Here is a 26084-nt window from a genome sequence, read left to right as displayed (position 1 = left end):
ATGAATAGGTTTCAGAAAGGAACTCGAGTCAGTAGTGCAGCATGCTCAACACTTTTCGCTACTCCTGGTGTTGATACTACACGCATACACTCTCTCAAGGTAGAAAGTACGCTTACAAATTACACTTGTGTATTTTTTTAAATGTTAATGTGAAAACGGTTGGATTTACTAGAGTATATCCGAAACAATGAAAAACAAATATGTAAACAAGTGCGTAGATGTTCATTTCGTTTCCGTGTTTAGCGGATAGTGATATCGAAGCGAGGCAATATACCTTTTATAAAATTGTAGCTCTCTTTTTTCTGGCAAGTAATATTGTCACTTTCGAAAACTCCGTAGGGCAATACATGACCTGTCTGTCTCCGTGTAAATACTACTCGCAGAATTCAGCGATGTGAACTTTAAGCAGAAATAAACGGCATTTGTACTAATCTAAGGTTGTTCGGTGTAGATATTTAGTAGAAGTTATTACGAGGTTGGCGACACTGTAAAACACACCGGTGTGGCTCTGACGTTCCGTCGTTTCTATAATTTTGACAACTGAGCTAAACTCTTTAATTTACTTGAAATGTTTTTTTTTTCAGTGTAGACACCGCGTGCGTCTGCAATGATCTGACTGATTCGAACTTTGTTTTTGTTCAGGTGTCGCGCTGTTTTTCCGCCTACAACTATAAAGCAACGTGCAAATTTCATCTGGTTTTTGTGATCAGCTGTATGGATAGTGGCGGTCTCTTTGAACCTCTTATCAATATTTGCTATGGTGAAATTATACACAGATATTATCGGCAGAAGCAGAACGTGCACATAAAACGCGGCAATTGCCGTCTTTCCGTTTTAGATACGGCGCAAGGATGGCCAGGAGTGGTTGACTAGGCTTTGCTTAAACACACAGCACTTGAGGGGAACAGAGAGGGTAAAAATGAAAATTACAGTTTGTATTACAAGAGCGATTTAGATAAGACCGACAAGTAAACGCCATTGCGCGTCATCATTAGTACCGATAAAAATCTAAACTACATGCCAGAGCCGTGTAAGATGTCAATGCCGTCGGAGTGACAACATAATATTTAAAAGATGATGATGTAACGCACCAGACTCGATACGTAAAACAATTTCTAGTTTATTTGCGTACATACGACCGATTGCCTCAGCGTAATGTTTTGAACAAATACTTATAGTAACGAAGGGATGCCGCTACTGTGTACATATACCATAACAAATAGGACAATCCGAACTTAAAATACACATAATTTTAATCTTACAAAAGAAACAAGGTTTTAGAGTTTCGATCTCGGTAATCCTAACAAAGTAAAACAAAAAAATCCGACGTTTGATCATTCCGTCCACGGTATAGTAAAGGACTGTTACTTGTAGGAATTTCAAAATGGCGATTTCACCAACGGTACTGAGTCGTCTGTATACATTTGAAGCCCCTGCATGTTTGTTTTGATTAGTCACAGGCCAAACATGCTGGTCCAAAAACAAATGACCGACCAGTTTTACCGATTTATCAGTTTACACATTGACAAAACGCGCCAGAAAACAAAAATACACATAAATGATATCACTACTCGAAGAAGGGACTACCAACGCAATGGGATGATTACAAACAACAACATCGTATAGAATCAACAGAAAAAAAGTTATTTATATTTTCAATTATATTCAAAAAAGTACGTACAGTAGAATTTATTTCATGCATACAGTCTTTCGTCATTAAATGTAAACGAAACAACATACATACATACAGAAAACTATTATAATTTCCATCCACTCGCTTATCGCCTGGCCTTTTCTCTGCGCCATGTGCTGGATGATAACATTGGAGAGAAAATGTGTATGTATATATTACAACTTCTACGCCTCTCGCTACTACACTAACTACAGAAATTAGATGAACCAAGTCTAAAAGGAATACGAAATTAACATCATGTAAAAAAAAACGCAGGCCAAAAAAATCACAATTCAAAGATCGGTGGGAGGAACGATTTGAAACGAATCAATATTTGCGCACAGGACGAGAAAAGCCCAGCTGTTAAAGTGAATACAACAGACAACTCCTCCGATTTCGTCTATTATGCCTTTGATTTCGCGGCGATATGACTAGAAAATATAATAGATAGCGTTGATTGAAGACCAACACATAACGTTTTGCATGATACATTGTAAGTGTAGATTTAATATTGCATTTTTTCCCCTCAAAATACTGCCAAAACATAATGTGTTCTCGTCATTGGGCTTGAGAGTCTACAACACCATTCTGGACATAAATATAACGTCATAGTAGTCTTAAATTAAATAATATTAAAAAATAACGTTTTGGAGTTAAAATATGATTTTTTCTCCTACTTTTACCTCTGTTTTTTTTCTAGGTCACCGTGTGAAAACGTCAAAGCCAGCCAATAACTTAGGTGATATAATACAAACGCCGGCCAGACGTCCCCCTTACTATCTACCGTTGTAACAAGCGCTACAAACAATTAAAAACAATTCCCAAAATACAGGCCTGATAATTTTTGTCTTAATACAATTCAGTGATCATTCATATATATAAAAAAGTATCTGTCATAAATAGACTGAACAGTATTTTCAGAGCTTAAAGAATGTTTTTTTTTTACAGTCATACAGACAAGACATTACCTTCAGATGGACCGTAGGATGCCCTGTACGTTAAGTTTTCAGTGCAGTGTTATGTTAAGTCACAGTTCATATGCAGTGTCGCCTGACGACGACACGCGGCATCAGTGCCAGTTCGTCGTCGTACCGCTGCACTGTACGCAATGTCTTTCCAAACTTGACGGCAAAGGGGTTGTAAACGCGCTGATGCCGTTGTGGTGATCCGTGTGTCTCAGCGATGACTGTATCGCGGTCGCTGCAGATGGTCGAAACGATGACAGTCCCGTACAGGCTGCGAGGTTAGACTTGTTCGGTGAAGAACCGCTACCAATAATATTTTCAATGGAAAAGACGGGCCTACTGGACACCGTCGGGTTACATGACGATACCACAGTCGATGCGAGACTGAGTGGGAAAGTGTTCACTAAGTTCAAGTTGCCAACTTGCGGCAAAGGCAGTGGTACTGGTGGGGGTAAAGGTGTGACGTAATGGTAAGGAAGTGGACGAGCTCCATGTCCGTAAAGAAAATGATGGCCATAGGGGTCGGTTGTCATAAATGCTGTCGGTTCGCGTAGTGGATCGGGGTGTTGGCGCTTATATCGCTTTCGTCGCCGAAGAAAGGAACCATTGTCGAACATGTCTTCACTGGCTGGGTCTAGAGTCCAATAGTTACCTTTGCCAGGGTTCCCGGGTTCTCGCGGTATCTTGACAAAGCAGTCGTTTAGGGACAAATTGTGCCGTATACTATTTTGCCAGACTGGAAAACGTTCCCTGTAGTATGGAAACCGATTCATAATAAACTCACAAATGCCACTGAGCGTCAGTCTTTTTTGTGGCGATTGCAGAACAGCCATAGTAATCAGAGCAATGTACGAATACGGCGGTTTCACTAAATTGTTTTTCTTTTTCGTCGAATCGTCCCCATCAGTAGTGTCGCCGGTAGTGGCATCATCGTTCGCAATAGTTGTTTCTGTAGACGTGTTAACTGAATGATCAGAGTCGTCATGTACGACGATGTCGTCCGTTGTTGATGCCTCACTTTCTGGCGGTGTCTGAGGTAGACTATCTTCCATAATATCAATATTTTCCTGGTCATACACCGCCGCATCGTGCGTGATATGTTCCCTGCCCTGATGGCTTGTTTCGCTCTCAGCCATCTCCCTGTTATCTGGAGAGGCCGCAGATGTCATTTTGAAGGTGGCGTGGGGTGGTAGCTGTTCGTCCTGCTGTTGCGGCCGTACAGTGTACGCAGTACTGGCAAGCACTGCGTCGGGTTTCCAGTCGGATCGCATTAGCTCACGCTGCAGTTGAGACTGAATACGGGTGTTGGAGAAACTAAGTGTTGGCCAGTCACCAGAGTTCCGAGGACTACCGTAGTAACTGCGGCTATCAGCGAGAAATGTTGTTTTGGGTAACACTGGTCGAGTTCACAGTAGCACACACATATACACACACACACGTTGGATCACCAAAATGTGCTCGTTGACTGTTTGGTATTGAACTGCGGAACGCAAACTTAGAGAGCCCACCTACTAGGAAACGTTACTGAGTCTAAGTGAGCCACCTTCCGTCGAACTTCTCCCTCTCTATGAGTTGACTGCTGGTCACGTGACACACGGGTTTTTTGTGTATGTAATTTCCATAACAATTCATTTACGGGGCAAGGGTCCGCCCACCTCGATAATTAGACGGTTCATTCTGCAAACAATACATACGTAAACTTAGCCGTGCTGCATTCTAGCGTCGGCTACTATGGAATGGAAACGAATAACCACAAACAACTACCGAAATTGTTATGTTGATATCTACAAAAACACAGACGCAAAGCAAGGAGGATTAGACAAACGTTTTTTTTTTTGTATTTTGTCACAGAACTGCGACGAATAAAGGCGAGAAAAAAAAAAAAAAACTAACCAGTGCAGCGCCCTCTGGCAGCAACCGGACGACTTATAAATCATTTTCATGTTATGCTATTCATTTAGTCATCAACACTACTTTTGATTGGCCAGTTTATTTGTTAATGTTAATACTAGGCTTTCCTAAGAGGCGGGACGACATCAGTTGCTCTGTTGCTAAGCAAACGCCTCTCGGTTGCCCAGAAACCAACAGATAGATAGGACGAAATCTTCAAGTTACGCCGCGAATGTATCCAGTCGTTGTTTCTCGGCAGGCCTATCAGTGTGACAGAGATCTGTCGTGTGCCGTCCTCTATCTCATAGAAATTCAGAGAACCATTGTAGGAAGTCGAAGCTGAAAAAATGGCAATCGTAACGCAGTAACGGTAAGATGGATAGGGAGCTGAGCGGATTTAAGAGGCACAGACTGCCCCTGGAGAAAGTGTGCATTGCAGACAAGTGACACGTTGTTTGTACAATAAATCGAGATACGCGGGGTTGTGTTATGATTGTATTTTCACACCCTTTCCCATCGATGATTTATCTCTGCGATTCATATCAACAACTCGGGAACAATAAAACAGATGCAATTAGGGTAATAGATTTATTCTGACACTACAAATTGTCACATTTTAACTACTTATGTATTTTATGTTACGAAACTAAACGACTTAAAACGAAGGAAGGTGAATCATTCACATTACACTCGTGAAAGTGAAATGGATTTAATCAGCCCCGATGATGAATTGGTAGAAAGGGAAATTTACATCAGGTAATGGCTTTGATTTACCCTCTGTTGGCACTAACATTCTAATCCGATCTCTTCGGTCAAGATTATCCAGCAAATTGTACACGTTTTATTAGTGTCAATTCATAAGCTCACTGGTTTGCAGAAACAAAACGGGCCTCTTTTTCAACATGTTTTAGTAGACACCATTGTTTAAAAAGAGATACGGTTTTCATAAACAAACATCAATCTGGGTGACCTCTCATTGGATTGGCAGCACATGTCCAGCCTACCATTCACAGAATCACTGACGGACGACGACGGAACTATCATACGCCCTCATTACGTGTGATGTGTCACGGGCTGTGATTGGCTGCATAGGATTCGCGCGATTGCGAAGTAAATGGTTGTTTTCGAGAGAATAAAGCAACTCATATTATTGAACTACAAAAAATAATAAACGATTATGCAGACATATCACCGCGTTCACCTGGTTTTCATTCTCATATGAATACCACCGTCGGCACGGTGCGCCAACTTGAAGACAGTCCTGGAGAGCCTAGGGCTATGTTTACTCGACCGGTGTTAGTACATGAAGGGAAAACAGTATTGGATTCAATTGCAATGTTTATATTTTATTATTAAATAGTCACCACATTAACACTTTTTTCACTTAAAAACAACATAATTATCACAGATTGTCAGAGTCACAATTGCACGTTGTTATGCGTACACGGAAGCAGTTAGTTCCCGGTGATCATCATGATACAAAATCTCCACGCCATCCCATGCCCAATATTCCAGTTTCGTCAACAAGCAGTGCTGTTAAAAGCGCCTCGCAGTATGTCCACTTCCAGATTTTTGCCTAAAAATAAAATAAAACGCACAATATTAATAATAGACATGACGAAGTCACGCAATAACAGTTGAGAGCCAACGTCAAGTTGAACGCGTTAAAATCAGATGGGTAAAATACGGATGCCATGGAGAATTTCGCCAAAATTATTGAAGGTTAGCCCCACTACCCCCTTTCAAGATCTGCTACCCTGAAAATATTATCGCATCGCGCGCTGCCCCCTATCCCGATTGCTTGTATATGCCTGCCCCCCCTATACAGGCACCAACACAATGAAGCGCAGTCAAAACGGTCTCAGATCAGTTGCCGTGTAATTTGTGTGACAAACGAGGACAAATTACCCAAACAAAACCCTTGCCTGGTAATAATACCCTCAAAAGACAGCGCGGACATTGACTGTCCTGTATGTTACAGAGCAGAAATAGGGGGAACGTGCGCGAAATATTGACGGTAATGATGGTGAGTGAGCGGCACGGACGATTTTTTTTTCAACGATCACTCGGCCCTCTACGTTGATTTCCACGCTCATCGATTGAAAGCTAACTGTGTAATTTAGCCAATCTATTGATCTTTATCTCGTTAAGTTGTTTTAGTCCACAGAGGAAAGTGATATACCCCGTGTATATATTTGTGCGGATTTTCACACCACTTCAACAACCACTTTTGGGTATAGCCAAAGCTAAAATGATCGCCTCGATATGTGTACACAAGCCAGGTAACATACCCCGAGTCAGGCTTTTCAACTAACCCAACCCCCACATTGGTAATATGCAGCAGCGGCACGATGTGTAGGGAAGGCAGAACCCATACGGTCTTATAAGGCAGATATCACTGGATAAACATTGTCATGTAAAGGCACGCACTCAAAGGGTCTGAGCAAACACCTTTGAAAAGAGGGGTATTAACCCTATCTCGCTGCAACAATACCATTTGCGGCATACATACAGGCAGCTGCAATACAAAAAAGACGGACTATTCAGGAGTACAGGTAAACTCGCTGATATTCATTTAACGTACATTTCCGTGATATACCGTCAAAGGACATGAATATTGGTGTATGCGTCATCGCCAGAATTATTTATATTTATGGGGGATATTCTCCAACAGAGACCCATTCGTAGTGGTTAGAAAAAAAAGCATAGGGGAACCGTATATAATTGTAGCGTTTAGCATAATTAATTGAACAATTCCATCAAGACGGGTGCACCTTAGACCGCTAATAGACCTGTATTGATTGCTTGCAAATTAGTTAAAAGCCCTATTGACAGAGACTGAATAGCTAAAGTTTGTCTTTCTGAATGTTGGGCTTTGTCTCCTATGTAAATGCCTACTTTTTACCTCACCGACATCATTGAAGGGATTCTATAATCCCGTTTTTGTTGTAAACATTACTGATAAGCCGTGGATTTTCTCTATTGCTCTATTTACACTGCTTCGTTTGAGGCTTGGGAAAAATTCTTTTTATTTCACCCTGAGTTGTTGAAGTCAATCGGTTACATGTAGTGAATGCGACGCTTCAACTGGAATACTTTCTTTTCATTTTCTTCATACCGCGATCAAAGCAACAATGATCTGTGTACCATCTCTGCTACGCACCGCTGCAGACCAGACGGACGCACTGAACAGGGGAGCATGGTTGACAATAAATCCCACTCAATCTGACCGACTTATGTTCATCTCTGCACACCCGGGATTTCCTCGCCATCAAAACTTCGGTTCCCGTCACGGTCGCAGGAACGACGAGCATACCCGAATTCAGTGAGCTGACAGCAGCATAAGCTGGTTGGGTCTGATAGGCCGCGGGGACCGGTAGACCCGCTCACACGTGAAAGCCCCGAAGCAGTGCCGGCGGCATTTTTTTGCGAAACACTGCCGTTTGTCTATTCTTTCAAATACTAGCCAGCGTCCTTGTCAGGTCGGATCAAATCAACGCAATGGGCGAGTCTGTGAACACGGTGAGCGCTGGACAGTAAAAAGGGAAGGGCAAAGGTGAGAACGGAATGTGGCCACTCACCGTCCCTCAACGGGACGGTGGGCCACTTTGCACCGGAGAATCTTGCGACTGTTCGGCACGTCGCACGCCCATGCAAGTGTTAAACAGTTAATGCCATGAATAGACGAACACAGGAGAGAAAATTTGGTCTGGGACTCAAGGAGCCATTGACAATATTAAATGGCCACTTTGGATGAACTCGCCAGTGCTTTGGTGGAGGACAGATTATTCAAAATCCTTATAATTAGCCCCTACAGCCCCGAGTATTCTTGTAAAGTTTGGTTGGCTCCAGTCGAGTGTTTTTCTTAATGGACCAATGGGCAGCCAGTTACCTGAGGGTAGGCTTAGTGTCGTTTGTCCTAAGCTGAGTGGGCCTTTATTTTTCACGAAGAAAGAAACTCCGGGAAAGCTTGGCCAACTGAAAACTGTGCCCGAAAACACAAACACTATTGAAGTATCATTGTGCCCTGATGAACAACTGTGAATAAGAGAAAAGGCAAAGTGAAAAACTCAAAACATGCTGTTTATTGAATTTGAGTAAATTGAAGAGATGAAAGCAAAAACCCTCTTAGACAAAAGCGATTTTTTTCTCTTGCAGAAGTAGTAGTCAGTTGATAGCGACATGTCTCTTCATCAGCCTTCAATATTTCCTTTCTTGGTTAGGGTAATCTCGAGCAAGACGCCCGGGGCTTGACATAATGCCTGTATTTTGAGGGCTCTGATCAATAAACAAATGCAATCTGCTCGGCCGGTTTTAGTGTCAAGGTAAGAAAACAAACAAACAGCGATAGAACGAACCGCAAAATGAAAATAGGATCGGGTGGGTCTTGAAGATCGCTAGAAGGCGATGTACGGGCAGATGCGAGTTTAACGGGATGTACTTAGAACAGCCCTTTGAACGCTATATCGAGTCCACAAAGTACGTCTTGAATACACCAATCAAATTGACTAACTCCTGTTGACTTTTAGCGCAAATAGTGTATTAAGTTTCAGGGACTAAAAACGACGTATTATGATATTATGATTACGACTTTAAGGATCATAGCTATAATTATAGGCATTTCAAGGTGAATTAGAGAACCGATTAACATTCACGAGAGGTGAGCATTACGCACGTTCATTCTCTGCCGTGCTAAACACACTTACTGAAAAAAAAGTGTGATAAATTATTTGCCTTAATTGGAAAATGTATGATTCTGCTATGTTACGGCATCTATCGTGAAAAATAGATTACATTTGAACATATCAATGTTGGCATTTACAGAAAATACTTCGATCTGTATGCCGCCGGCATTTGAATAAATCACCATTCTGACTCGCGCGCCCGGTTCCACACCTCGATATCATGAAGCCAGCCTTTCAGCATTAAATTGTTTGTTTTCCCGTTGTATAACAACTTCCCCGGGGATTTGGTGCACATTTCCACACTACATAATTGATTGGAGTCCGCAAACCAATTAAAAAAACGCAAAACAACGTATGCGTCGAAGTCGAATAGAGTCGTTCCAGTATTTTAACCCAAATATTGCAATTGAAAGACGATCCAGAATAATTGGAACAGAAAAACAAAAACAAACCAAGATATTTAGATGAATTTATTGCCTCATGACTACCGATGATGATGATGTTATGTCATGACACGGCACGTGACCTTACCTATGCATACGAGTCTATTGATTCTCGGAGTACCGTCTACCCACAACGTAGTTTCTTCGCGATCATAAAGCTCGTGAACGGCCTGTAGAACGACTCTTCTGGGATTGCCTCTCACAGCTAATAAACCCTATAAAACAAAATTAAAAGAAATTGAATCGTTCAGTTTCCATTGACTATTAATTTAATACCTATAATCTCCGAGATGCCGGGGAAATAAATTCCCGACGTTTATCAGACCCCAGTGGACGCGTTACGCGGAAGCTTCTGTTGTCTATTAAGCAAATTGTTTAGTAATGCCTCCCTGGTGTCAGCAAAGACATTTGTTGGAGATAAAACACACTGATTAGGTATATTAATATACGGTTCAAATTAGACGTGTTGTCGTAACAATTTCAATCACGGGTTCATCAGAGCTGCAGATTGGTGGCAACACGGAAGGTATTACCTTCCATGGTGGCAAGCAGGATTGGGTGATTCACTGAGACTGTATTAGTGCAACCAGCTCCGATCCGAATTTACACTAGTTTGCTAACACTAATGTTTAAATAAATAATTCCACACATTACTGGAATTTATAGAATAGAATATATACGTGTAACAAAAAAACATGTACCGCTTGTAGGTGGTGACTAATGACGTCAACACGCTACAGTCGTCTCGCCGCGCGCATTCTGAAATTCCACGTACTAAGCAATGTTCGGAACATGCATGCGTTGTATATGTCGAGAGTGACACGGCGCGGCGCGAAGACATTGGCGCTTTAAGCTGAAAACAGAAGGTACGTATTCATTGAACCATACTCCGCCGTACTGATCACCGTTTACGCATTTCTTTTCTCTGATTTTATATTCTCCCCCAGTAAAATCGTGAAACGACTCTTTTTTTTATAATAGTTTGTAAATTGTAAAAAGTTTGTCAAAGTACACAACATCACATCTCTGTCAAAATATCGCACACGCAATGCTTTATGTGGGCACACGTGTAATATATGCCTCCCCCATGAACTTACATCGGCCCTGTCCCGAAGATGGAAATAGGGATATGTATACCTTGAATTCAAAACTTGATTTTCAATGGGTCAACTTTGCAATTTTTTTGTGTGCAAATCTGATTTTTGAATACAAAGTTTTTAGACGAAAAATTAGGGTGGCAAATCCCGTTCGCTATACCTCCCGCGAGAACGCAACGCAACGCAACGCAACGCATACACAAATATGCAAAGCACTGTGTTAGATACTACGGGACTGTTACGAGCACACTAATACAGAGGTGAACACATAATGAAGCTATTCGATGTACCCACTGGATTAAGGACGTTAATACCGGTAAGTCAGATCTGGTTCTTATGTTGACGTAGGATCAGTATAATTAAAATAAAGAACAACGTAAGCTCGTAGACCGACAGCACCTATCATAGAATCTCGTTAACGTCGAAATTTGCCCCGACCTTTGACACCGGACGAGAAGTATCTTAGGATAACGGGGTAGATCCGTATAATCAGAAAGGAGGCAACGAATCTGACGTCATTGTCAATTTTACCCACCTATAGTAGCTACGATAGAATTAATATGATGTTGCATTAGTATTTTGTGCGCACTGTTAGCGTGGGTCTCCGGAGTGGTTAGTGTAATTCATGGATCTTGTTTCAGGTGTATTTCTAAGTTGTTAGCATGGGTCCTCGATGTGGTTGGTGTAATTCATGGTCCCTGGTCCATATTTGCATATTGTGAGCATGGCCCCTTGTTCAGGTTTACGTATTGTGAGCATGGCTGCTCGATCTGATTGGTGTAATTCATGGTCCCTGGTCCATATTTGCGTATTGTGAGCATGGCCCCTGGTTCAAGTTTACGTATTGTGAGTATGGCTGCTCGATCTGATTGGTGTAATTCATGGTCCCTGGTCCAAGTTTACGTATTGTGAGCATGGGTCCTCGATGTGATTGGTGTAATTCATGGTCCCTGATCCAAGTTTACGTATTGTGAGCATGGGTCCTCGATGTGGTTTGTGTAATTCATGGTCCCTGGTCCAAGTTTACGAATTGTGAGCATGGATCCTCGATGTAAATGATGTAATTCATGGTCCCTGGTTCAAGTTTACGTATTGTGAGCATGGGTGCTCGATGTTATTGGTGTAATTCATGGTCCCTGATCCAAGTTTACGTATTGTGAGCATGGGTCCTCGATGTGGTTTGTGTAATTCATGGTCCCTGGTCCAAGTTTACGTATTGTGAGCATGGGTCCTCGATGTAATTGATGTAATTCATGGTCCCTGGTCCAAGTTTAAGTATTGTGAGCATGGGTCCTCGATGTGATTGGTGTAATTCATGGTCCCTGGTCCAAGTTTAAGCGTTGTGAGCATAGGTCCTCGACGTGATTGGTGTAATTCATGGTCCCTGGTCCAAGTTTACGTATTGTGAGCATGGGTCCTCGATTTGGTTTGTGTAATTCATGGTCCCTGGTCCAAGTTTACGAATTGTGAGCATGGGTCCGGTGATTAGTGCAATGTATGGTTCATAGTTCAAGTGCACTGCACTGCAATGCCTGATCGTCCTGGCTGGTGTTATTACAAGATGATTTCTGTTTCAGGTTGACGTCTTGATGTCACTGACACTGAGTACACTGAAGTCGATGCCCGAACTGTTCCCACATGAAGTCGCGTCAGTTACACAAAGGCTCCGATTAATTGAACCGTTTCTTATTATACTTATTATTTCTCAATTATGACGGTATTTCGTTGCCATCAGCTGTTGGCCTATTTATTTATAGCTATTCACTGCACGCACTCCCACGTAATAGGCACGTCACTAAGAATGATTAAACACAAACAAGTCACTTCTTAAAAACTAATATATAAAAAAAGAAATGATTACGGAGCGCCACTACGTTAACACGCACGCGTGTTTTAAATATTCACTACTTTAAGTAACAAACCGATTCAATTAATAAATACGTACATATACACCTGTAGTAATAATATCACCTAATTAGTTCCGAGTCAGATAAAATAGTTCTGACCACAGTCCCTCTATAGAGAGACTGTGTTCTGACTAAACTAGCATGTTTTGTTTGTTTTGGGGCATTTTACTGTTGTTGCTCAAAATGTTGCTCGGTGCCTTCGGATGCTCACAATACAATGTATTACTTGATGAATGTCAACACATATTGGCATTATTTTTAATAAAGTTTTAAACATTTAACAAAATGAGTTTTCATTGAAAATGCAATGACATTCCGCTATGTTTTAAAGTGGCATTCAGCCTTCGTAATGTTGATAGAACTCGATATATAGAATCTATTGAGAGGTATTTGGGCTTGTGAAAATGGGTGGATAGCGAAAAAACAGTCTGTAACCAGTGGAATCACCAGCGGTACACAACTAACCGACGCCTTCCGATCGTTACCGATTCAACCCGCGTGTATGTATGGAGTTCAGTATTCCGAGTCCATTACATTATCAGCTAGTCCAAAACATGGATTTTAAAATGCCACAGTTGCCAGGCAGGCAGGGAATCGTGATTAACCACAGCGTGACGTCGGTTGTTCACGACTAGGTATTAAACAAATCATCCCAAATAAAAAACAAAACAACATACAAACTATAAGCTCGTCCTTTGTCTGCCAGCTTTTGTATCATCGTCAGAGTAGCAAGTCTAGTCTGAGGTGTGACCAACAAACGTCACGGTGACGACTTTTCGATACCTTTGTTACAATGGCTTTATCCGGTGAAATCCTTCGTTTAAAAGTTTGGGAATGGTCTTTGTTTGCGCGTGAGTAGATTTCATTAAATTATAATTCGAGAAACCGGAAGTATACGAACTCATAAAAAACAGGTTTTTATGATTTTTTTAAAATTTTTAACCAAATTTTATATAAAAATTAAATATAGGTTATGCTAGTTTATTTTGTGAAAGATGATAAAGGTATACTTCGGAAATCAAACGGTTGAATTGAAACAGTCGAGCGCGTTCGAATTTCGTGTAAACAAACAAATGTATTGTATACGTGTTGTAAACGTCGCATGTGAGCGACAAGTTTAAATTATGACCAATCGAACGTGAGAAGATGTTCCCGATAAATAAAACTAAGTTCGACAGGCAACTTCTTGGTACAAACTTTTGTTTGCGTGTCTAATGCACATAATGACGCGTCAATTTAAAAGGATTCAAAAAAAAAACAGATTTATATAATTACGTGTTTGTCTCGCCTTTGGCAGGACGCCTGGTAATTGTGGCTAGCATCCAAAAAAGAATGGAAACAACAAAACCCTTTTAATAGAGGGCCATTAAAAGTAATCACGGCCAAACAAATAAAAACGGGTTTGGGGCGCAGAATCAACAAAACTAGATAATTATGGTAATACAGTTTTTACAATCCAACTGTATAAGTAAACATTAGTAGACTTAACGTAATCGGGTGGGAAAGTCGCGATAAATGCCGCTCATTAAGCATTGTCTTAGATGCGCACAGGTAATATAAACATGGATTTTGTTTTTAGTGTTAGTATTTTCACGGCTTCATTGAACGTCTATAGAAGTGAAAATAAAGTGTTAAAAACAACAACATTTAAACAAAAGAAGCTAATTGTGAATACACGGCCTTCAAGTAGAACTCAGTTGGCCTCACTGTAAATTAAATATTTAATTTGTACTTAGAAGTATAAGAAAGGGTATGTGCTTCATCCAAGTCCGAGTTGAGTCGGAAAATGGTACGAAAAACTAATAAATGCAGTTACTTTGACTGGGTTCTGACAAATCAGCATTTATCGTGACGGAAATATATCAACAGCGATTGGGTCATGGGTTATTTAGTTAGACGCTTTATTACAATTTGGAAACAAACAAGCATGTTAACAAGACTAGAAGTTATCGTGGTGTTTCGAAATTGCTCTATTTAGACCAATTTTATTCTTTACACTTGTCAGTTGTAGTCGGGGTACTGGTTATGTTTGTATGTTAAATTGTTAGGTAGTCTTGCACGAACATCCTTTACATGGTTAAATTTTGACAATGTGAACTGAAACCAGTCTACATCTACAGTACCTCGTGAGAACGAAGCCCGGGGGGCAGGGTGGAGCAACCTAAGACCGCACTAGCAGAAGATCATGTGTGTGAGTGGCAACCACGTTTTCTCAATGTCATTAATGAAGATATCATACTCCGCCATTGTGAAAGCGAAATAGCGTCCCGGGCGTTAAACACGTGACATTGTACTCGGGATCCGCGTGATATGCAGATCGATTGATGTCAGCCATGTTCAAAATCGACAACTCAACAATGAAAGGGGCGCGAAATATAGACACTCAATCTCAGATATTTAAAGGCAATTGAAACTAAGCGCCACAATCGTCACGCCGCGTCGTGTTTGTTATGGGTCCCACGCGATGCAATATACATTGTTTACATACAATTTCAGAACGGACGCTCCGCGAAAACTGCATAAGGTTAATATAAAAGACTATTAGTACGCGCAACGGATAACAAAAACATGGGTAATTTTACTTTTAATTGTACCCATGACCCCATGACGGAATATTCGCAGATGAGTGATCAAGGATGCTGATAACATTCAAATTCTATGGTGTTATATAATAATATGTATGTATGCGTGCATGCATGCGAGGGTGAGCGAACAGCGTTAATTTCATATTGTACTTAGGAAAAACAAGTTAATAGGACGTTATTTGGAGGACAAATTAAAGAAGCTTTCGGAATAAGGCTCCTACAAAGGGTCAGCAGAGGACGTCCGGATTTAACTCAGAGCAACTGCCATCGCCGTGGAAGCAATGGCCCCTCGCCCAAATCCACCTGCAGATTTACCAAAGGAGCACCTCGAGTAATGAATTGCAAAAAGTGCCTCTTTCCGACATCTTTGCTTTGACGACGGATTAGGAAAAAATCAACACAGTATTAGCGCCGTTACTTGTGGATTAGCTAGCTGCTGACGATCTACGATTCTAATGCCAACACTGTATTTGTCCGGAGATCTGCAAAAATTAACAGTCATTCTGTTGAGAGACTCTAAAAACCCGCTTATAAAATATACAATTAAAGACGCTTAGCCTGTCTGCGTCGGTTACTTCCAACGCGATTCTGAATCATCCAGGTAGAAGTAGCGCACGCAACTAACTCGGCTGCAGATGTTTTCTGTCGTATTTAACCAATTATCAAAGTGTATGCTTTAAATTTAAAAACCAAATTGTGTTTTCAGCGGATGCTACTCTGATCTGGGCATCAGCTGGATGGCTGCAGATGATGCATTCAAATACAGTTGAAAATGACAGTCCTTTTTTGTATTTTGTCTTCCAGGAAAACAATACGCATTCAAACCGCGATGAATCGCTGAAATGACGCTACAGTCAACGCGCAGTCATTTGTTTGAACATTCGACAATTTGTGGAATGTTAATTTCAGTCTCCACGACTGAATAGTTGAATTTTCAGAAAATAGTTCGATGACAATGATATTTGTAGATTATCATTATCTCTTTCTATTGTGTATGAAGAAAATAAAATCACAATACGCCTTTTGTGGATCAAGTTCTCCCGTCACACCCGATACGTGTGCATATCATATCTATATATCAATTAATCAAACATATCACGTTCCGTTCAATAAGACGGATTCGATGAGTAATCTTATATAGAATGTGATGTTTTGAAAAACAAATATTACTGTATTTCATTTCTAAACGACCGCTGTTCGTCCTTTTCCACGAACACTCGCCTCCGTCTCAGCTTTCATATGCTCAAACTGGCCTCTAAGAGAACATTCGTTACTGGGTTTATACTAACGTTGCAATTGAATAAACAAAATCCAAACTATTATCTGAGCATATCACGGGTTTTCGTTATTCTATCCCCCAAATTATCAATTTTTAACGATATACAGAAGTACCATTTTAATTCAATACTTCTGGTTTCCTCTATCTGCAAGCCGGGGTAAATTGATCCGTGTGCATAAAACGTGGGGGCGACTGAAAATCCCCCGCAGTCACGACGACTATCATATCGGGTGGTAGCGATACAGCAAGCAGACGCGCTGCGCGATGTTTCTTCAAACTTATTTTAGTAGGGAAAATGTTACATTAAAATAAATAATATAATGGCGGTAGGCGGCATCTCTGTGAACCTAACGCGCACCTGTTTGCTATATCAAGTAACAAGACACGTAAATTGTGAGGAGGGGGGGGGGGGATGAAGGTGGTCTCCGATGTATATCGACCGACGATAAGTGGGTAATATAGACGATATTGAAATATACTCGTGAATACCCGTGAATCCGACGCCGTATCAAGTAACCGGGCAATAATGAGTAAACGATACATTTTAGTGAGAGCAATCATCTTGGATCATCTTATAAAAGTATAATTACATTGTATATACTGGCTAAGCGCCACTATCACGAGGAGGTTTTGTAACAACTTTTCGAAATTTATTAATGTTTAGAATTTGATACTCACTACTATTGAATATGTGACCTATTTTTTTTTAATTGAGGACTTACTGTTTATTTAAAGAAAATTTTGAGTTTGAAAATTATTTGAAAAATATAAATAATTCCAACCTCCAACCTCTTGATGATAAGGAGCATTTTATCCTTAAATGTACTTTCGTTAAAAGTGAAAGGAAAAGACTTCTTGAAGATTGTGATCTCAAATCTAATTTAAAAATCTAATCTAATGAAAAATGCAAAAGCCTTTTCACTATACCTTAAAGATACTATCTATAAATCCCCTGATTAAAAGTTGCGTGAATATTGAAGTTATTTTGATATTTCTTCGTTTTTTTAACTTTGTACTCAGCATATGCAGATTGTAAACGGCCACATTTGTTTTCATATGGTGATTGTAAACGGCCACATTTGTTTTCATATGGTGATTGTAAACGGCCACATTTGTTTTCATATGGTGATTGTAAACGGCCACATTTGTTTTCATATGGTGATTGTAAACGGCCACATTTGTTTTCATACGGTGATTGTAAACGGCCACATTTGTTTTCATATGGTGATTATAAACGGCCACATTTGTTTTCATATGGTGATTGTAAACGGCCACATTTGTTTCCATACGGTGATTGTAAACGGCCACATTTGTTTTCATATGGTGATTATAAACGGCCACATTTGTTTTCATATGGTGATTGTAAACGGCCACATTTGTTTTCATATGGTGATTATAAACGGCCACATTTGTTTTCATATGGTGATTGCAAACGGCCACATTTGTTTTCATATGGTGATTATAAACGGCCACATTTGTTTTCATATGGTGATTATAAACGGCCACATTTGTTTTCATATGGTGATTGTAAACTGCCACATTTGTTTCTATATAGTGATTGTAAACTGCCACACTTGTTTCTATATGGTGATTGTAAACTGCCACATTTGTTTCTATATGGTGGTTGTAAACGACCACATTTGTTTTCATGTGGCGATTGTTAACGGCCATGTTTGTTTCCATATGGAAAATGAAAACAGTTTAAATGAAAAATGTAAAAGAACCCATTTGTTGGCTTAAGGTTATTTTGTGAATTGCCACATGTATTTTCACATGATACTTGTAACATTTTTATATGGTGATTGTAAATGGTCCCATTTGTTTTCATATAAAGATAGCAAATCACATTTGTTTTTATGTGAAGATTGTAGGCTATCACGTTTCTATTTACAGCCTGAGTGGAGAATGTAAATGGTGGTCGCAATTGTTTTCTCACGGTGATTGTAACGACCACGTACGTCTTCAATGTATATTATTATTATATAGATTATCCCGTTTTTTCAACTTGGCCAAGTTTCAAAATGTGAAATTGAAGAGGGTGTTAGTACTGTGAAGATAATCACCGTAGTGAACTCACTACGGGGATACTGAATATATAAACTGGATTTGGTTGAACTGAAAAAAAGAAGCCTATTCAAAAAAACTGAATTGAATAATAATATTTGTGTATGTTTTAATATAGTGCCTTAGATAAAAGAGATTTACGCATTCCGACCTGATTAACATGTGGATGACGTCAAATACACTCCTGCGAGAGAATTAGGAGAAATTATCTTTAACCGAGCAGTCTATTTTCTGGCGGATATCGGAATGAAATTCGTAAATTCACGTTTTCTAAGGTCCAGTGAGCAGAAAAGTGTTTGATAGAAAGCACATATTATATCACACAAAAGTAGAGACGGTGAATAGATTAAATTCGTGGGTCGTTTTCGACGTCAATAACCATAGTTTGGATATGAAATAAAATCTATTATTCAAAACAATTATTTGTATTCGCTGGGGTGAATATCAATGAACGTCTTTTGCATAGTTAAAGCGGGGAGTCGTCACCTGCGCATGCGTCAGACGGCCATAGCGTTTCATTGTTTACAAACAAGCGTCTACCCATGAGCCTTTGCATTTTTAGCGTGTATTGTTATCGTCGCTTGGAACTCAATTCTCGCACGTGCGTAGGTGACGACCATCCCGCTTTAAGACGTTAATTTTCTTAAATGTGCGAAATGCAATTTTAAAATATAGATAATTTATCTATAACGAATTGCCTTCCTTATTTTAAACACTGCGTTGCATTGTGGTTACGGATGTCGAAAACACGCGAGTACATTGATGCTGCCCCCGAGAAAGAACTAAATCGTATAGATATGAATCGGAATGTCGATCATAATAGGGGATGCTGAGTCTTGACGTGAAAGCAGAAATGAAAGACGTGAGTCTGGTTGGCGAAGGCACCAATCAATATACATACAGGCTTCTCTTTGGAACACAACACGCATACACGGCGCTAGGCTTGCAGCCCTTTTTGTACAAGAAAAAAAAAAGAATGTTTCTCCGATATTTATCGATCAATAAGTAGACTCAATGAATCTGGATCATTTACAAATTAAGCCATTCCAAGTTGAGTTTTCTCAATCGATACTAATAGAGCGAAAACAATGCCATTAGCACGCATGGCGCTAAAGATGAGTTCGTTGAGCCCTGATCGTATGCGAAAGAAAGCACTTAAATTAGAGAACTAACGGAACACAGTGACCCAGATAAATACGTTCGAATACAAAAGATAGATATGCAGGTGTAAACTCACTGGGAATATCGCAAATTTGTGTTGTACTGTACAAATGCGAGAGAGGGGAGACTCATAATAATTGTGATTTGGGAACGAGGCTGAATTACACAATCTCAGTCACATTAAATATTTTTCAATCGTATTGTTGAAACGTGTCCGATAGATTAGCCAGACAAGCACAATAGCGAATGATGAACGAGAGATACAAGTGATGAAAGGGGAAGTGCAGGGCATGCACGGCATCTGCACGAAAGTTGCCGGGGGTGAGAATTGCATGTGTACGGATTTTTTCTGTATGATAGGAGTTAAAAAATTCGCGAATTTTTGAAAAACAATAAAAATGTACAGGGATTATATTACAATAAATTAAGCTGAATTAAACTTAACCCCTGCAAGTCGGACACAATGGTTACCACCCACAAAACATGCATAGTATGTGTTATTTCGACTCGTATACATGTCTATACACACCGTTATTGATGTGCCATCCAAATCAGCTGGAATTAAAAAAAGACACTTGAAACACCGCGATAGCGAGTCTGTGTAAATCGATGATTCGTACATCAACATTGACGCTGGACTACTTGCTAAGTGCAGGTTTTTTCACGTTAAAAGCATCTTCATGAAAGGGGGGAAGTGTTAATATGCGTAACAGAGACAGACTGGCAAGTAACATTGTGACAATTTGTCATACCACGCGATAAAAGCGAATGCAATGTATAATCTCCAAGGTGGGATTGTTTACACCCTCTGCGCGGATCTCGTGTACTTTTCCACTATGTTTGTGAGCAGTAATGTTATTTATTACTGTTGTGTTTTGTGAAATTTAATATAAACGATAGTAATGCGATTTAAAAGTCTCAAATATTCATGACGCATATCATAGAAATAATGATGTTTTTTTTTTCAATTTTGAACTAATCGATTTGATTTTATTTATTCAAAATGTATGACCTGCAGTATTGAGACAGTGATTATTATTCGGGCGGAATTCGTCGCTAATTTCGGGATCTACACCTCGTATCTCTCTTTTGTGTCGGCCGTAGATCTACCTGCATATTGACACCGCGTTCTTGGAACGTTTACCTTTTCTTGGCAATCTAAACAACGAATAAAGAGAGGATTATTGAAATAAATGGGCGCTATTAAGGACATGGGTAATATCAGTGACGTTGGACCAGGTGGAATACGAGTCGTATTTTTGTGTATAGCGTGCCAGACCAAACGCCCGTCATTAGTTTGATACCGACACGAAACCGTGAGGGTCCAAGTCAAAATACTAAAGCAGCCACCGTTTCGGAACAATATTAAATTGGAATTATAAGGCATATTTCTGACATTCTATCAGACGGTCCAACCGATCACTGGTGAACATTAGACCAATAACTCTCAATTGTGCTGCTTCTTCTGCCTTGTCTTCTCCTCGGAAATCAATTCTATTCCATTTTCAAGATGCTGATATTGACGGAAAACCCATTCAATAGAAAGATCAATTATGGAATTTCAATCGCGTTGAAATTGTGATATGAGTAATACTATGATAGTCGAGCGGGCGGCAACACTGTTTAGCCTGAGTGTTACAGTGTTATTATGAGTCGACGGTGTACTGAGCACAGACTGTGGTACATTTGAAGATTTCAGCCCGCAGCATTGCGGATATCATCCACAACGTGTTTTTTTTCGTACTACTCAGAGATACGCACAACCCATAATACGCGCAATCAAACCAATACTCGATGTTTTAGAGTTTATTTTATGAAAAACAATTTTTTTCACCCTAGTAAGCAATTTCGCACAAATTGTTATTCTCATTCAAACGGAGGTAATTTAGGTGCATGCTCTCGTCGTCGAATCATTTTTAAGAGTGTCGAATATAACGCGCAAGCCGGATGCAAGCCCCATCTACCGAAAATAACGGTCGTAGTTAAATAGGACCCCATTAGTATGTGTTACTAATATACTGCTTTCAACCCCGGTGTCGGGTATTCTCGCCCAAGAAAGGGAAATTGAAACAAACCTATCTACAAATTGCCCACTCTCGGACGACTTGCGGTGCAAAGTGATCCTTCCATCGTACTCACTATTACACAAACTTTACTTTTAAGTGAATTGAGCTAAGGAGAGGAATAGGGAAAGGGAAACCAACCTTTTACAGTTTCTGTTGGACCGCGCTCCCTTTTTTGAGATAAGCTCATCGAAGCGTGGTTAAAATCCCCATGCGAAGAATCAATAAATTGTGCCGCCAAAGAAGCGAGTCAGTGAGAATAGTAAGCGGTACTGCTTTACAAACGAGCAAGGTGCAGTTAAATGAATCGACCAGGGAAGTGGTATTGTGTCCCGGCGCACAGCTGACTGATAACACCGCGTCTATGTCCCCTCCCCTCGCATTAACCGAGTCGCCACCTAACAACTACTACTTATTCTCAAAGCAAGGGAATCATTATTCGATAAATGTTTAGTTTAGTCTACACATATTTTGCGTCGTAAATAAACATGTTTATTTTTTTTTCTATGATGCGAGTGTCGAAAAAAAAAAAAACGTTCCAAATTATTGAAAACTGAAGAGGAATGTGAAGGACTAAATGATAACTGGATCATTGTCCGATGTTACCAAAAGCATTTTTTCACAAACCCTGACTCGGCGTCGGTGGCGATAAATATTAAAACGTTACAGCATAAAAATGAAATTAAACCACTCATTAAACCAATTTCGGTCTCGTATTTTGTTTTTGTTTTATATAAACGATTTATTTTACGTGCGGCTTTTTTCAGTGGAGAAAATGAAGCGCAGTTTAACGAGAAAATATTAGTGCAAATCATTATGATTAGAGTCTACGGCACCATAAACGTTATACGAGATTGTATGCCGGCTTTCTTTTCTATTTATAGGCTGATGCAGTAATAGGTACTACAATATCGCCAAATTGAAATGGCGCGCCAAAGAAGATAACTACCTTTGCCACTCAAACACACACTGTTTCCCCTTGTCAACTTTGCGACTTCAAAAACAAACAACAAATTAAAAAAAAAAAAGTGAATAGTTCAACATGACGTCCGAGGCGAGGGCGAACAGGGGGCGGCATACTAACGATTTATCATTATTTACGAGCCTCGAGGAGATACGAGTACACAATTTTGGCTGCCGCGACTTTAAATCATAATGACGACGCCCTCGGTTTCAACTGATAAAAATTTGCCGACAAATTGCGCTTCTGCGAAATAAACCCGGAAACAATCGAAAGGGTAAAATACAAACAGATGCGACGAGCTTTAATAGAAAAACGTGTCATTTATAAGGATCGTATACTATCGGATAGTTATATCAGAATAAAATTATAAGATCAATGATATTCATCTTTCACTGACTTTACCTGGTCACTAGTCGCCACAGATCATGTCGCCATCATGAAAAGGATGCCTTATCGCCTGCTTGTTTTGTGTATTAAAATGTACGCCTAGACTGCGGCATTACCAAGCCCAATATCATTCATGTGCCCACAGCATGGACCGTACGAGCAGACTTCACCAACCACGATTCAGGGTTTGTCTGTGATGTAATACATTACGGTCGCGATTAATCAAAGTTTACGCGACGTCGCTTCATTTTTTTTCTTGAAGCACGCAGACGACAACGTTCAGATGCCAAAAAGTGTCACAACGTACTGAAATGAATCTTTTGCCTGAAATTTATTTGTCAGAAACACGCACTTCGTACGATAGTTGTGCATGTAGTTTTTGGCGGGAAATACGCAGACTATGAACAGTACAATCTCGTTTTGGCGGTTTACAACACAGGGACGGATATACAAAAAGCCAAACGTTCCCGGCAGGCATTTTTGAAGTAGCATTCATACCATAACTACTATATACAGTCCACTGCGTGTGATATTACAGATAGTGCAAAACAGAAGCTGTGTCTTTTGAAAACACACCACTCCGTGATAGTTATCGGTACCCAGCCGTAATTGTGCACTAATGAGAAATGATTTTTGTCAAATTTCGTCAAATTATATCAATTTGGAAAAATAGAGCCGAGGTTAACACTAACCGCGTGGAATAGAAGATTACCGGGGGGACACTAAAACCCCTCATTTTAAAAAGAAAACTGGAAACATTGTGAACGCGGGAGGCAATATAAGTATACGATAGCGAAAACATTGCAAGGCGGGCCTTCGGGCGTTTATTTTTTAATGATTACGCTAAGTATGCTGGGAATAGCAGCGAAGGCATGGCCAAGGAAAACATGACTAAACCATGCTATTAAACTAGCGAGTTTGTAGACACGCCGTATTGATAACGCTTTCCTAGACCCAGAATGGACAACCGAACGTGGCCACACCTGTCTTGGCAGCTGCGTGTCAATTGCTCGCTGTTGCTCCGAGCATTTGGAAACAGTTCCCAGCAAAATGGATACTTGACTATCAGAACATTTGCACACAAAGATTCGCATGACTCGTCGCCATGGTAACGGGTGAAGGACGTGTGCGAACATTATGCCATAATGTGCATTTGATATATTTTATGTGCAGTCAAAAAGCACGAATATCCGCACACTTTCATTGTACAAGGAAAGCGAAACACTTATCATCGACCGCACACCTCTCAGAATGTACAGTAACCACCGTACGCTTCCTGGACACCCTTCACCAGAACATCACACTGGTCATCGTTGGAATTTAATTTGGAATAAAGGAAATTAACTTTATACTGAAAGGAATATATATAAGATGTTAATGTTAAAACTTATTCGCTCTGCTTCTATAATCTGTGTACACGACTGGAGGACAGCAAATACAGGTTTCGATTCAGTGTTGTTTGTTACATATCAAAACGATCACGGCAAAGTACCGGATTACTACCTGTGGTAGCCAGTTCACATTGCGCGCCTTGTATGTCAGAGTCTTGATAGTCGCACACAAGTTCGACACGACGCAAACCATTTTTTAGGCCAGGACGATGCACGAATTTGAACGGAATACGACGCGCAAATAAACAACGCCATCCCATCTTAGTACACACCAAAATCTCGCGAGATGTTAGCGGTGGAGGGAATCTAGAACACTTACCATAATTCATCCTCTGTCTCAGTGAATGAGGATGCGAGGATCATGTTTACTCGTCATGTTGATGTGCTCTGGATGTATTCAAACCAATAAGCAAATATGGCATGTCAGTGAGTGTGGAAAATGGAGGAATCCATGGATACCATTGTCATCGAAAGGTGGTAGAAATGCCTGCAGGGCAAGGGAATCAACCTCCATCACACCATCTGGTGACCCTCCAAACATGCACTACTACTTAAAATTCGTGGTTACAAGAATGGTAACAAAGTGATGGCTTAATTTCGACTCATTCGATTCCCACGTTATATCACAGGTACTATTTAGCAGCGGAGTGTGGATGAGCGACTATGCAATTAAAGGGCGGCAGTCGTCGTGCCGCGTCCTGTTCGATAAGGGACTCATAGCGACGTATACAACGCGTGTAAAGTACATTGTTTATTTACACGAAATTCGAACACGCGCTGCGCGACAACCACCGCGCTTTAACCCAAGTTTTACGTGACGTCACGACTTCAATGATGAATCGCAATTACACGTCCTCCTCAAACCGAACAAGATGGCGCAAATTAAAACAGAAATTTCACTTTTTTCTCCGAATATAAAACATCGAGTGACTTCTATACGGCCCTATTGTAATATCAGACTCGTTTTTTTACTGGATTTGATTGCGATTAAATTATTTAATTAACTAATGAATTAACCTATTACTCATCATTAGTGAACATATTATAATTGTTTATATGACCTCCTTTAACTACAATGATTATCTAAATAGTATTCTCAAGACTCTTGAGCTAAAAAAAATATCATAGAATGTAACTATGTTGTTATAATGAACGCTTTGGGGACATAGAATTAATTTGTTATAATGAAGAGTTCACTGTACAAAATACATATATTAGGCCTGTTATGAGATGGAGACATGCAATGTGTTCATTATATCAGAAAATTTGTTATAAAGGTGTTCATTATAACAAGGTTACAGTGTATTCCCAATAATTAATTAATTTAGTTGCGCTTCAACAACATTGGGAAAACCCACGCCGTTGCAAACATGAAATGGACAAATCATTACCATATTTATGCAACTTGGTTTACGTCATCTGCGGTGTGACATATTTCTATACACGTCGATAAAGGTAATAATATTTGTTCATATTTGCAGATTGAATGTTATCTAACATTTCCGCCTGACACCGTTAGTGTGATGATCAG

General features: G+C 40.1%; 2 protein-coding genes across 2 annotated transcripts in view; both read right to left on the bottom strand.

Moving 5' to 3' along the window:
- Positions 1–1623: 1623 nt before the first annotated feature.
- foxD (fork-head box D transcription factor) lies at positions 1624–4159 on the bottom strand. Its single transcript, NM_001171206.1, is given in 1 exon segment — positions 1624–4159. A coding segment is annotated over 1 exon segment (1167 nt). The 5' UTR covers positions 3909–4159; the 3' UTR covers positions 1624–2741.
- Positions 4160–5852: 1693 nt separating this feature from the next.
- Positions 5853–26084, bottom strand: part of LOC102803529 (zinc-regulated GTPase metalloprotein activator 1-like) — a 93885-nt gene continuing 73653 nt past the window's right edge. Inside the window, exons 14-15 of the mRNA XM_085503200.1 lie at positions 9744–9870; positions 5853–6103 (exon numbers count right to left, since the gene is read on the bottom strand). Coding sequence (XP_085359326.1) covers positions 6048–6103; positions 9744–9870 — 183 coding nt within the window. The 3' untranslated portion in view covers positions 5853–6047. The remainder of the gene's footprint in view (positions 6104–9743; positions 9871–26084) is intronic.

Source organism: Saccoglossus kowalevskii, chromosome 9, assembly GCF_978046115.1.
Source record: "Saccoglossus kowalevskii chromosome 9, keSacKowa6.1, whole genome shotgun sequence".
In the NCBI taxonomy this organism is placed as follows: Eukaryota; Metazoa; Hemichordata; class Enteropneusta; family Harrimaniidae; genus Saccoglossus; species Saccoglossus kowalevskii.
Note: the sequence above shows the minus strand (reverse complement) of the source record. Positions and strands in the feature narration are given on the sequence as shown.